This window comes from Elephantulus edwardii, unplaced genomic scaffold (assembly GCF_000299155.1).
Source record: "Elephantulus edwardii isolate Elephantulus edwardi_28Jun2011 unplaced genomic scaffold, EleEdw1.0 scaffold00057, whole genome shotgun sequence".
Taxonomy (NCBI): domain Eukaryota; kingdom Metazoa; phylum Chordata; class Mammalia; order Macroscelidea; family Macroscelididae; genus Elephantulus; species Elephantulus edwardii.
Genome location: NW_006399807.1, coordinates 12,611,638 through 12,624,069, shown reverse-complemented (window position 1 = coordinate 12,624,069; position 12,432 = coordinate 12,611,638). Strand labels below are relative to the sequence as shown.

The window sequence follows — 12,432 nt, the reverse complement described above, 5'->3', positions numbered from 1 at the left end:
GGGTTACTAGTTATCTATTTCTACAATATTGGTCTTATACAGTATTTTATGAGAATGAGTTAGTTCACTCAGCATAATGTACTCGAGTTCCTCCCAAGTTGTGTAGTATTTTTCTAAATCATTGGCTTTACATGCTGTGTAATATTCCATCATGTGAATGTACCATACCTTCTCAATCCATTCAGTTGTGGTTGGATATGCAAGCTGCTTCCATGTTCTTGTGATGGTGACTAACCACAGCTAACTTGTCTTCCATTTGTAACCCCTTTTTTTCCTGTATACATAAAAATTGAGGAAAAACAATGTCTAAAACTTTGTAAGTAAACCAGTATAAAAAAATTGTTTTAAGGAGTCACTATTTAAAACAGAAATGAATCCCTAAGAATTAGATACAAACCTACTATAAAATCCCTAGTTTCTGGTAGTAAGCCAGAGAAAACCAATAGCTAATATGGAAACCAAACATTGTTGATTCAAAAATAAATAAACAAACCAGAATTAGTGAGACACCTAATAACCTAGGTGTATTCTCCTCATTCTGATACACAGAAAACATCTTGTTTCATTTAGAACATATGCTAAAGTGGGGGTATGGAGGAGGTGGGTGTGGGTAAAGGAAATAGATAAGATCCAGGGGAGGGGGATCTGGAAACACAGGGTAATGGTGGGCATAGTTTATTGCTAATTAACTTTATAAAACATACTGAATGACACTGGAAAAGGAGGGACAGTATCCTCCTATGGCAGTTGGATCTGATTCTACAGTACAAAGCAATAAGAAACTCAAACAAACCCAAACAAGCATAATGAATGGGAATGATTGTGTAAAACACATTATGAATGAAGGATAGTGTGAAACACAATGTATACAAGCTTTGTAAGCAAACCTATATAAAATAAAATTTTTTTAAAAAAGAAAATGTGCTAGAGTTATGCACACAAAGGATTGGGCATTAAGTACAAGTAAGAGGTGGCACTAAGGTGGCTTAAAAAACTCAAATTCTAGACTCTGGGTTTAACACTAATACTAACCAACTGGGCCAATTGGTAGCACTGTGATAGATGGAGGAGAGATTGAGATTGTTAACAGTTTCAGCTTGCTCAGGTCCACAGTTAACACTCTTGGAACCAGCAGCCAGGAAACCAAAAGATGAATTGGTTTAGGAAAGGCCATTAAGAACCCCTGCAGACTGCTGAAGTACAGAGATGTCAGTCTAGTGATCATAGTGTATCTGATCCAGGCCATGGTCGTCACAATTACTTGCTATGAATCAGAGCAAGGATGACAGATGAATGATCCTTTTGAGTTGTGGTGCTGGAGAAGAGTCTTGAACACAGCATGGACCACCAAGAGCAAAAAATAGGTCTGTCTTGGAGCAGGTGAAACCAAGGTTCACCTTGGAGGCTTGGAATTTCAAGTTCCATCTCAAATACTTTGGGCACATTGTCAGGAGGGACCAGTCCTTGGAGAAGGACATCATGCTTGGAAGGGTGGTGGGACAATGCAGGAGAAAAAGACCTGGGATGAGATGGATTGATACAGTAACTGGGGTAATAGGAGCAAGTGTGTTGGAGACAGTGAGATCGGCTCAGCTCAGGATAGGACAGGGTTCAGATCTATTGCACATAGGGTCACTGTAAATTGCAGGTGACTCTACAATACACATAACAGCACCACCACCACCACTACCACTAACCAAATAGTCAGCATCAGCTGTCCCATGGGAGAAATAGGAGTAGTCTGCTCCCATAAAAATTTGTAGCCTTGGAAATGTGATGGAGGATTGCTATCAGTTGGATCTGACTTGAATGTAGTGGGTTAGGTTTTTGGTATTAAGGACTACAAAGTACTTAGCTTCCAAATAGTTACTAGTAAGACTGAAGGGGAAAATAAAAATGATACTGAAATGAAAACTCAAATATATTCTTGAATAATGCTGGATCTCAGTGGACGGACATGTATGTAAAAATTGCAAGTCACAAATGACATCATCCACCGAAATCATCAATGCATATCATCATGGAAAGACTGATAATTCATCAGGGGATTGATTACCAAATGAATATATTTAAGATAATGGAAGCTAATTTCTCACTCTAAGAGTGTTCTAAAAGAAGAAAAGGGAGAAAATGAGGTTGCAATATTATGCTGCAGTATTAAAGAGAAATTGAAGTTATCTGCACGAGTCTATGATTTTCAACAGCATTGAGCACAATAATCACTCAGACTGTGGCTCCTAAATACTATTTTCCACTCTCAAGAACCAAAGAAAGCACTCTATAGAAAGGCATGGATCCAGAGCTAGGGCAGAGAAAGCACAAGTCAAATCTAGAACACCTTACTGTTTCGGGAAACAAGAAAATGCTTAAGAGTAATGGGACAGCAGAAATGATACAGAATTCAAGCCAAAGGAGATCTTATTTTTATAGCAGGACATAAAATAGCAAACCGTACTCCATACAGATAGAAATTAAAGTGTTATATAAAGAAATATAAAATGTGATGGGAATAAAATATTTATATAGCTTTGCAGCACTTTCTCACAAAACATTTGGTAAAATCAAATGTAAAAAAGACTACCTTGAAAATGATGAAGTCCAACACTTTAATAAAACAATCAAAATAATGATCATCATTTAATAATTATTCAAACTGAAATTACAGCACCACTTTCTGTGATACTCCTCTACATGTGCATTACTTTAATCACAAGAGAACTGCTGACAAAGCCAAACTGAGGACATTATAAAAAGTAACTGGCCTGTAATATTCAAAGGTGTCAAGTTCATTAAAATCTAGACAAAACTAAGGAATTGTTCCAGATTAAAGGGGAAAAAAAAGACATTGTGGGGACAATTAGAAAGGGCATTATTGAGACGAATGGCAATACCTGAATGGGACTGAAGATTTATATGATAGCATCACCTAAGGATACTTTAGATTATTGCACCTAGTATCTTCCTAAAAGCATGCTGGCTATTCGCTAGGTTATATACATGAACATGTGTCCACCCTTAAAGAACCTCTAAAGCAATGATTCTCAACCCTGGCTCCTAGTAAAATCTTCTGGGCAGTATTATAAAATGTCTGGCTGGGCATCCAGATTCCTTAAAAGCTTAGTGGAAGCACATCTTCTACACACAGCCAGGGTTAAGGTGTTATGAGGTATCAAGGGAGATTGACACAGACAAATATCAACAGAAGATTGTGAGTGTTTTAATATAAATACTGCTCACTTAGTATAATCTTCCTGGATAGGAAGCCCTTGAAGTAGGCCTTGTTAAATGGAAAGCATTTTATTAAGGATGACAGTGGTAGGTGTGGAAAGAGATATTAAAATTAGTTATTAAGACTGCTGTTCTTCCTCTTGTAAAGATTTCTTTGCTTGATTAGGATGAAGTAATTAAAATATTGGCGGATTGTTTTATAAGACAAAATTGTTATGAACATTCCATTTGATGTCACTAATGGCTTTCTATTCATTTCTTTCTACCAGGTCTTCAATGAAATTTATCCAGTATGGACTTACTCTTACCTGGTGCTACTGTTACCTGTGTTCCTTGCCACAGACTACCTCCGTTATAAACCTCTTGTTCTGCTGCAGGGACTCAGCCTTATTGTTACATGGTTCATGCTGCTCTATGCCCAGGGACTGCTGGCCATTCAGTTCTTGGAATTCTTCTATGGTATTGCAACAGCCACTGAAATTGCCTATTACTCTTACATCTACAGTGTGGTAGAGCTGGGCATGTACCAGAAAGTCACAAGTTACTGTCGAAGTGCCACATTGGTGGGCTCCACAGTGGGCTCCATTCTGGGGCAAATCCTTGTCTCAGAAGCAGGCTGGTCCCTGTTCAGCCTAAATGTCGTCTCTCTTACCTCTGTTTCTGTGGCTTTTGCTGTCGCCTGGTTTTTGCCTGTGCCACAGAAGAGCCTTTTCTTTCACCATAATCCATCCACGTGCCGGACAATGAATGACACCAAGGTGCAGAATGGTGGCATTGTTACTGACACTTCAGCTGCTAACCACCACCTTCCTGGCTGGGAAGACATCAAGTCAAAAATCCCTCTGAATATGGAGGAGCATCCCACGGAGAAACCCGTAAGTTAAATGTCTTCATAAATACTTAGTTTCTATCCTCTGGGGACTGGATGAGTAATGGAAAATCAGTCAGGATTATCCCTCTTGTTAGACTTTGTATCTGTCTGGCTTCAGATCTTTTCCTAAGCTGTTTCATTCAGTCATTCATTTGTTTATTTGATAAATGGTGGATTTATCTCTGGGATGCCAGATATATATTTTGGAGTGAATGAGCTCCAAAGTCAGATTAATAAATTGCTCCTATCATCAAATTCTTGAATGGCAGGGGCTTGGTCTTCTGCTTTAGATTCCCAATACTATATGATTAACCTTTATTCCCAATACTAATATGATTAAAGCATTAAATTTTTTTTCTAAATGAATAGGTGAAGTGATTAAAAAGTTATTTCATATATTCAAGTTTCTGAAGTAAAGTCCAAAGTAATTAAGGAAAGGAGGTTATTTCTTTCTGTACCAGAAGTGCAATCTGGTATCTGTTTTGCAATGACCCTTTGCAGAGTGGTAATAAATAATATCGAGGAAGAAAAGTTTGATGATGGTAAGATAAATGTTAAAGGGGTGGCTAAGAAGTTTCCTAGAGAACAGAGATATATCGATTTATCCATCTAGTCTGCCTAGCCAAGAATTTGCTGCCTCTAGTCATCCACATTTTTTAGTTAAAGTTGTGCTTTTTGCTTTTTTTTTTTTAAATCAGATTAAAAATTGTGAGCAAGAAAGTTCATGCTAATCACACTGAATTAGTTTCAGGTTTCTTGGGACTAGTTTGGAAGTAAGCCTATTAACATTCCATCTTTGCAGACAGGTTCAATCAGACAAAGCTCCATAAGCTTCATAGGTTGGGTGAGAATAGAGAATGACCATGAGTAGAAAGAATATTTGTCTTACTCTGGAGTTAACCCTACATGTTTCAACTTGACATTTAATGTCTTCCTTGAAAATTAGTTTCTTTTGATTGCCTACAGTCACCTCTAGGTACTAGTTAAATTTATTCCAAAATTCCTCCCTAGAATCTGGATGAGCCTCATCATGACACTCACCTTGATTATCAAACAGCTGAGAATACTTCCATAAAATGAGCAAGACTAAAGGAACAATGACATGCTGATCCCTTCCTCCTCTGTTAGGTGATATCAGAGAGTCAACAGAGTGGTTGAGGAAGTAGGAAAAGGAAGTATAATTATGAAATAGATATCATGTAATAGAAAAAGTTTGACCTTTTTGGATTGATTTCAAGTGTATTATAGTGGCTACAATAGGAAAATACACAAACACAAAGATATTTATACATTCTTAAATATTAACATATTGACAGTGGTTCTACAGATTCCTCATACAACAGTGGTCTTCAGGTGTTTTGAACAGGACCATAGGGAGAAATACCTTTTGCATAGTAAGTAGTACATATGTACCTGCCAAACCCACTGCTGTCAAGTTTATTCTAACCTAGAGTGACTCTGTAAGACAGCAGAATAGTTCTGTAGAACTTCCAAGACTGTTAACCTTTATACAAGCAAACTGCTTTCTCTTTCTCTCACAGAATGACTGGTGAATTTGAACCACCATTTGGCTAATAGAATAACACTCTTATCCACTGTACCACCAGGGCTTCTCAGTGCATATACAATCAACTATTCATTCCAACTCATGGCAATACTTCATTCCCAGGCTGTAAATCTTCATAAAAGGAGACTACTCATCTTTTTTCTGAGGAGTGCCTGCCTGGTGAATTCAATCTGCCAACCTTTTTGTTCGCAGCCCAACATGTTACACACTTTGCCATCAGAGCTCCTTAAGTATATATAGGTGTGTATATACATATACACACATATCCATACACACACACACACACACACACGACATTGTTATGTGCTTTCGAGTCACTTGCTACTCATAGTGACCCTATGTACAAAATCCCTAAACCCTGCTCTATCCTGTGCCAATCTTATTGTCTCCGACAACCCTACCCCTATTGCCCCAGTCACTGAATCAGTCCATTTCAGCGACAATATCCTCACTTGCACTGTCCCTCCACCCTCCCAAGCATGATTTCCTTCTCCAAGGACTGGACCCTCATTGCAACATGTCCAAAGTACGAAGCCTCAGAATCTGTCTCCAAGGAGCAGCCTGGCTTCACCCTCTCTAGGATGAACCTGTTTGTTTTCCTGGTAGTCCATGGTATAGTCAACACTGTTCTCTAGCACCACAGCTCAAAGGTATCAATTCTCTATCATCCCTAGTCATTGTCCAGCTCTCTGACACATAGCAAGCAATTGCAAAGACTATGGCCTGGATCAGGAACACCTTAGTCTCCAGACTGACATTATTGCTCTTCAGTACTCTGGAGAGGTCCCTGACAGTCGACTTTCCCAATGCAGTTTATCTCTTGATTTCCTGGCTGCTAGTACCAAGAGTGTTGATTGTGGAGCCAAGCAAAGTAAAGCTGTTAACAGTCTCAATCTCTTCACCATCTATCATGGGTTGTCAGTCAGCCCAGTGGTGAGAATCTTTGTTTTCTTGGTGTTGTGTTTCAATTCATATTGAAGGCTACAATCCTTGATCTTTTGCAGCAAGTGTTTCAGGTCCTCCTCAGTTTCAGCAAGCAGGGTTGTGTCATCTACACAATGCAGGTTATTGATGAATCTTCCTCCAATCCTCATGCCACATTCCTCCTCATACAGTCCAGTCTCGAAGATGATCTGTTCTGCATATAGATTGAAAAGGTATAGAGAAGAATACATTCCTGGAGTATACCCTTCCCCATTTTGAACCATGCAGTCATTCCTTGCTCTGTTCTGATGACTGCCTCATGGTCCAAGTGTAGTTTCACAAAAGCACAATCCAATGTTCTGGGATTCCCATTCTTCTTAGAGTCGGCCACAGTTTGTAGTGATTCACACAGTCAAATGCCTTTGCATAGTCAATGAAACACAGATAGACATTCCCTTGGTAATATCTGTTTTCAGTGAAGATCCATCTAACATTAGCTATAATATCTCTAGTACCATGGCCTTTTCTAAACACAGCCTACACATTTGGCAGTTCTCTGTTTACGTGTGGCTCCAGTCAGTTTTGGATAATTTTCAGCAGAAACTTGTTTGCATGTTATATTCGATAATTTCCACACTCTGTCAGGTCACCTTTCTTTGGAATGGGAACAAATATAGATCTCTTCCAGTCAGTTGGCCAGGGAATTTGTCCTCCAGATTTCTTAATAGAACTTGGTGAGTGCATCCAGGGCAGCATCTTTTTGTTGAAATATGTCAGTTGACATACCATCAATTCCTAGGGCCTTGTTTTTTGCCAATTCTTTCAGAGCAGCTTGAACTTCTTCCTTTATCACCACAGGCTCTTGCTCATATGTTGTTTCATGAAATTCTTCTGTGTCAGCCAATTCCTTCTGGTACAGTGGCTCTGTATACTCCTTCCATCCTCTTTTAATGCTTCTTGGATAATTTTAACATTCTGCCCTAAGAATTCTGAAGTATTGCCATTCATGGCTTGAATTTGCTTTTCAGTTCCTTCAGCTTAAGAAACGCTGAGCGAATTTGGCCCATTTGATTTTCTGACTCCAGCTCTTTGCACATTTCATTATAATACTTTACTTTGTCTTCCCAAGCTGCCCTTTGAAATCGTCTATTGAGCTCCTTAATTTCTTGCTTGCTAAAAGTGAGGAAGACATGAAATGCTTGCTGCAAAAGATCAAGAACTATAGATACGGATTACATTTCAACATGACGAAAACAAAGGTCCTCACCACTGGTCCAAAAGACAACATCATAATGGAGAAAGGATTGAATCTGTCAGTGATTTATCTTACTTATATCAACAATGAACACCCTTGGGACCAGCAGTCAGATGATCAGAAGATGTTTTGCACTGGGCAAGTCTACTGTCAGGGACTTCTCCAAAATAATTAAAAGCAATGACGACAGCTTGAAGACTAAGGTATGCCTGATTTAGACCATGGTCTTTTCAATTGCCTTTGAATGGTGGTGCTGGAGAAGAGTACTGAACATCCCATGAACTTCCAAAAGAACAAATAAGTGCACACAGTGTGCTTGTTGGAGCCAAAGGTGACAAAGTTCCATCCCTCATACTTTGGACATATTGTTAGGAGAAGCCTGTTCCTTAGAAAGAGCATCATGCTTGGAAAGATGAAGGGTCACTAAAAGAGAAGACCCTCAGTGAGATGGATTGACACAGTGACTCTAGCAGTGGGCTCAAGTGTGTCAGAGATGATAGGGATGGCACAGGATAGAACAGGGTTTAGGTCTGTTGTTCATGGAGTTGTTCTGAGTTGCATTTGACAGCACCTAATCCCAGAACACTTGATTGTGCTTATGCAAAACCTATACTTGGACCAGGCGGATGTTGTCAGAACAGATCAAAGAAACGCTGTATGCTTTAAAATTGGGAAGAGTGTATGCCAGGGCTGTGTCCTGTCTCCATACCTTTTCAACTTATATGCAGAACAGATCATCTGGGAGGCTGGGCTACATGAGAAGTGTGGCATCAGGATTGGTGGAAGATTCATCAGCAATCTGCTTTAGGCAGATGACACAGCCCTGATTGCTGAAACTGAGGAGGACCTGAAGCGCTTGCTGCAGAAGGTCAAGGACTGCAGTCTTCAATACAGATTGAGGCTCAATATCAAGAAGACCAAGATTCTCACCACTGGGCCAATTGGCAGCATCAGGATGGATGGTGAAGAGATTGAGATGGTTCACAGCTTTAGTTTGCTTGGCTCCATAGTCAACATGCTTGGCACCAGCAGCCAGGAAATTAAAAGACATATTGGGAGGTGAAAGTCTGCTGTTAGGGACCTCTCCAGGGTACTTAAGAGCAATGGTATCACTCTGGAGACTAAGGTTGCGTCTGATACAGGCCATGGTCTTAGCAAATCACTTTCTATGCATCAGAGAGTTGGACAATGACTAGGGAGGGTAGAAGATGTCTTTGAGCTGTGGTGTTGGAGAAGAGTATTGGCTATACCATGGACTGCTAAGAAAACAGATTCATCCTAGAGAGGGTTTTAAAAGGCTGCTCCTTGGAGGCAAGGATTCTGAAGCTTCGTCTGACATACTTTGAACATGTTACAAGGAGGGACCAGTCCTTGGAGAAGGACATCATGCTTGGGAAAGTGGAGAGACAGCACAGGAGAGAGGAAGACCCTCTATGAGGAGGATTGATTGAGTGACTGGGGTAATGGGGGTAGGTGTGTCAGAGACAGATTGGCACAGGATAGAGCAGGGTTTAGGGCTGTTGTACATAGGATCGCTATGAGTCACAGTCTACTAGAAAACACATAAGAACAACAATAAGTAGATAACTCAATGCATGATTATTATCATCATTATCACTATCAGATATAAATAACCAAGAATAGATTTGTACCTTCAAAGTAGATAGCTGTTTGTTTCAGAAGATATGAATACTCATTTTTCTCTTTTAATTACCCCTAGCTTTCTAGGCCTTATAGAAGGTGCCACCAGATTCAATCCTAATTCAATTATAAATTCTGTCTTACGCTCAGTTAGGCTGCTCTTCTATGCTATTGCTGTTATGTACTGTGAGTCAGAACTGACTCACAGCCACCCTCCAGCTCTTTTACTGGAGCAGTAAATCCTGTGGGAGGAGATTGCACATAGAGCAGCTGGGGGATTTGGAATTTGACCCACATTCCTTTTAGTTAGCAGTGCAACTCTACCATTCAGCGATCAGAGCTCCCTTAAACGTAGGAAGGTTACATCATGTGATTACTAAGCTTTAATTGTTTCTACACGTTTAAAGAACTGATTGCAGTGAAGTCGTTGTCTTTTTCACTGTTTCCCAGGTACAACATGAACAACTTCTTTTAGCCTGCCTTGTTCGTTGTTTTATTTCATTCTGTATCATGGAAACCCTTGTGTGTAGAAAAAAATCCAATGGAGGGGATTTTTTTGTGATTGGGGTTGTTGTTGTTTTTAATTTTTATTTTATACTGATTTTCTTACATAGCTTGTATACATTGTTTATTATACTAGATCTTTCCCATTTTCTTTACCTCCCTCCCGCTCATCAAATTGTGTGACCTTATGACCCCCTGACCAGTCTCACCCCTCTGCTCCTACCCTTTCCCGCTTGGATCCTCATACACATTTTACTGTTATCTTAATGGTCTTATACAGTATTTGCCCTTATGGGACTGACTTAGTTCACTTAGCATAATGCTCTACAGTTCCTCTGAATTTATGTAGTAATTTTCAAAATCATTATTCCTGCTTACTGCATAGTATTCCATCGTGTGTATATACCACAATTTCTCAATCCATTTGTTTGTTTTTGGACATTTAGGTTGTTTCTATGTTCTTAGGACTTAACAAAGTTTTTAAAGCCATGTGGTAGACAATTCTAGGCCCATACGTAAATATATGTAATTAATGTCATTGTTGCTACATAGAAGTGATTTAATTACAACCATCAGCCCTTATTATAGTATTAGTTAAGGCTTTGGCCCTATTTATCACTCCCTCTCCTACATTTCTTATTTCATATTTCCTATTTTATTTTTGTCCTATTACAAAAATTTTTATGTTGGCCTGAAAGACCAAATACAATTTGGTCCTCTGCAACATCTGTTATTCTTTTACTTAAATGTTAAGTAAAACGCTGGCCAACAAAATGCTGTTTTGCTAAGAAAAATACATCAAGCTCATTGCAACATCAGAACTTTAGTCGGAAGGTTCCCTTAGTCAAGACAACCTTCATGAGAACATTTATTCTGATCTTCTCATTACTATTTCTTTTATATCACTATCTCAACTCAGTTAAAAGGCCATTTCTTTTTTTTCTTTTTTTTTTTTTATAATTTTGATCATCAGAGCAATGTATCTTTAATGTTTGTTTACATCAATAAACACTTTTTTTAACCTGAAAACAAACGAAAAATCCGTTCTCTCAGGCTTCTACTGTGTTGCAGACTACTTGTAGCTATAAAGGGACCAGCCAGCCTGCAGCTTGAGATCCTGTGTTTAGTCTGTAGGATGCGCTGCTAACCTGAGGTCACGCCTCTCTAGTGGTTTGGATTTACCAGCTGCTCCTTTGGAGGAAGATCTCTTCCCCGGATCCACAGCCTCAGAAGCTCCCTGGAGGGTGAGCTTCTTACTCAAGGGCATTGAGAATGAGGGTTCGAGTCAGGACCCGCCACTCCCTGACCACGAGGTGGCGAAAAGGCCATTTCTTGAATAGTAGAGTTGTCACCCATTATATAAGCCTTTGCTGGCCCATTACCTTGTATATTGTCTTCATAAGATGTACTTGTTAGTTGCTGTCAGATCACCTCCAACTATACTACACTTGAAGGTGTGCAGTCACCTCAAACCAACTTCCAATTTTCTAACCTGTGGTGTTTTCATTAACTGTTGATATTTTTGAGTCTGTTGTGTTAAGTGAGGGTCCTCACTTTCACTGACAACACTTCCTTACCAATTTTATCTTTTTTGAACACTGCTCTTTCTTGATAATATGTCCAAAGTACAGGTTGAAATCGTGCCATCCTTACTTCTAAGACTGATTTGTTTCTGTTTCTGGCAGTCCACATAATCATTATTATTCCTCAACCCCACAGTTTAAAGATTTCTTCTTTCTTTTTTTATTGCTCAGCTTTCACAGGCCTAGAAGATGTTGAGAAGGCCCTAACTTGGGTCAGACTAACTTTATAAACACTCTTAAGTGTGTGTTTGTTGTCTGCTGTAGTCAGACCTAGAATATTGTCTACCAAGTAGTAGGGGCAGTCAGTCAATATTTGCTGAATATGTTAATGAAATATGAATAAATAGAGGATAAGAGAAGCCAGCATTTGTTAAGTAACAGCTATACACTGAACCCTTACTCATTTAATTCTTCCAACAGCCTTCTGAAATAAATACTACTTTCCATCTTGCAATAAAAAAAAGAATACCCTAAAATTTAGAAAGTATTCTCATATGCATGTCTGCAAAAATGTTCATTCATTTTTATCACCATACCTTGCACTTATTTTACTTTGTACCAGGTACCATTTTTACTGACATTGTGAAGACATTGGAGTAATTTTCTCATTTAATTAGAATACAAGATACAGTTCTTCTATCAGGGCAGTCTCTTTTTTTTTTTCTATAATTATATTTTATTAATTTTCATAAACATTTACAAAGATTTTTGGCTTCCACTCATTCATTGTTGCACTATTCTCTCTACCCTCCTCCCAGTTTGTTCTTGTCCAAATGCCACAGTGCTTGTCAAAGCCAGTTCTGATTAATCTTCTTTGTCAGTGTATCCTTTGCCATTCCCTATCACTCCTCCCTGAGAG

At 39.0% G+C, this 12,432-nt stretch overlaps 1 protein-coding gene across 1 annotated transcript in view; it reads left to right on the top strand.

Annotated features, from left to right (window-relative positions):
• SLC19A2 (solute carrier family 19 (thiamine transporter), member 2) overlaps positions 1–12,432 on the top strand; it is a 33,568-nt gene that overhangs the window by 5,811 nt on the left and 15,325 nt on the right. The window contains exon 2 of the mRNA XM_006887412.1: positions 3,498–4,103. Coding sequence (XP_006887474.1) covers positions 3,498–4,103 — 606 coding nt within the window. The remainder of the gene's footprint in view (positions 1–3,497; positions 4,104–12,432) is intronic.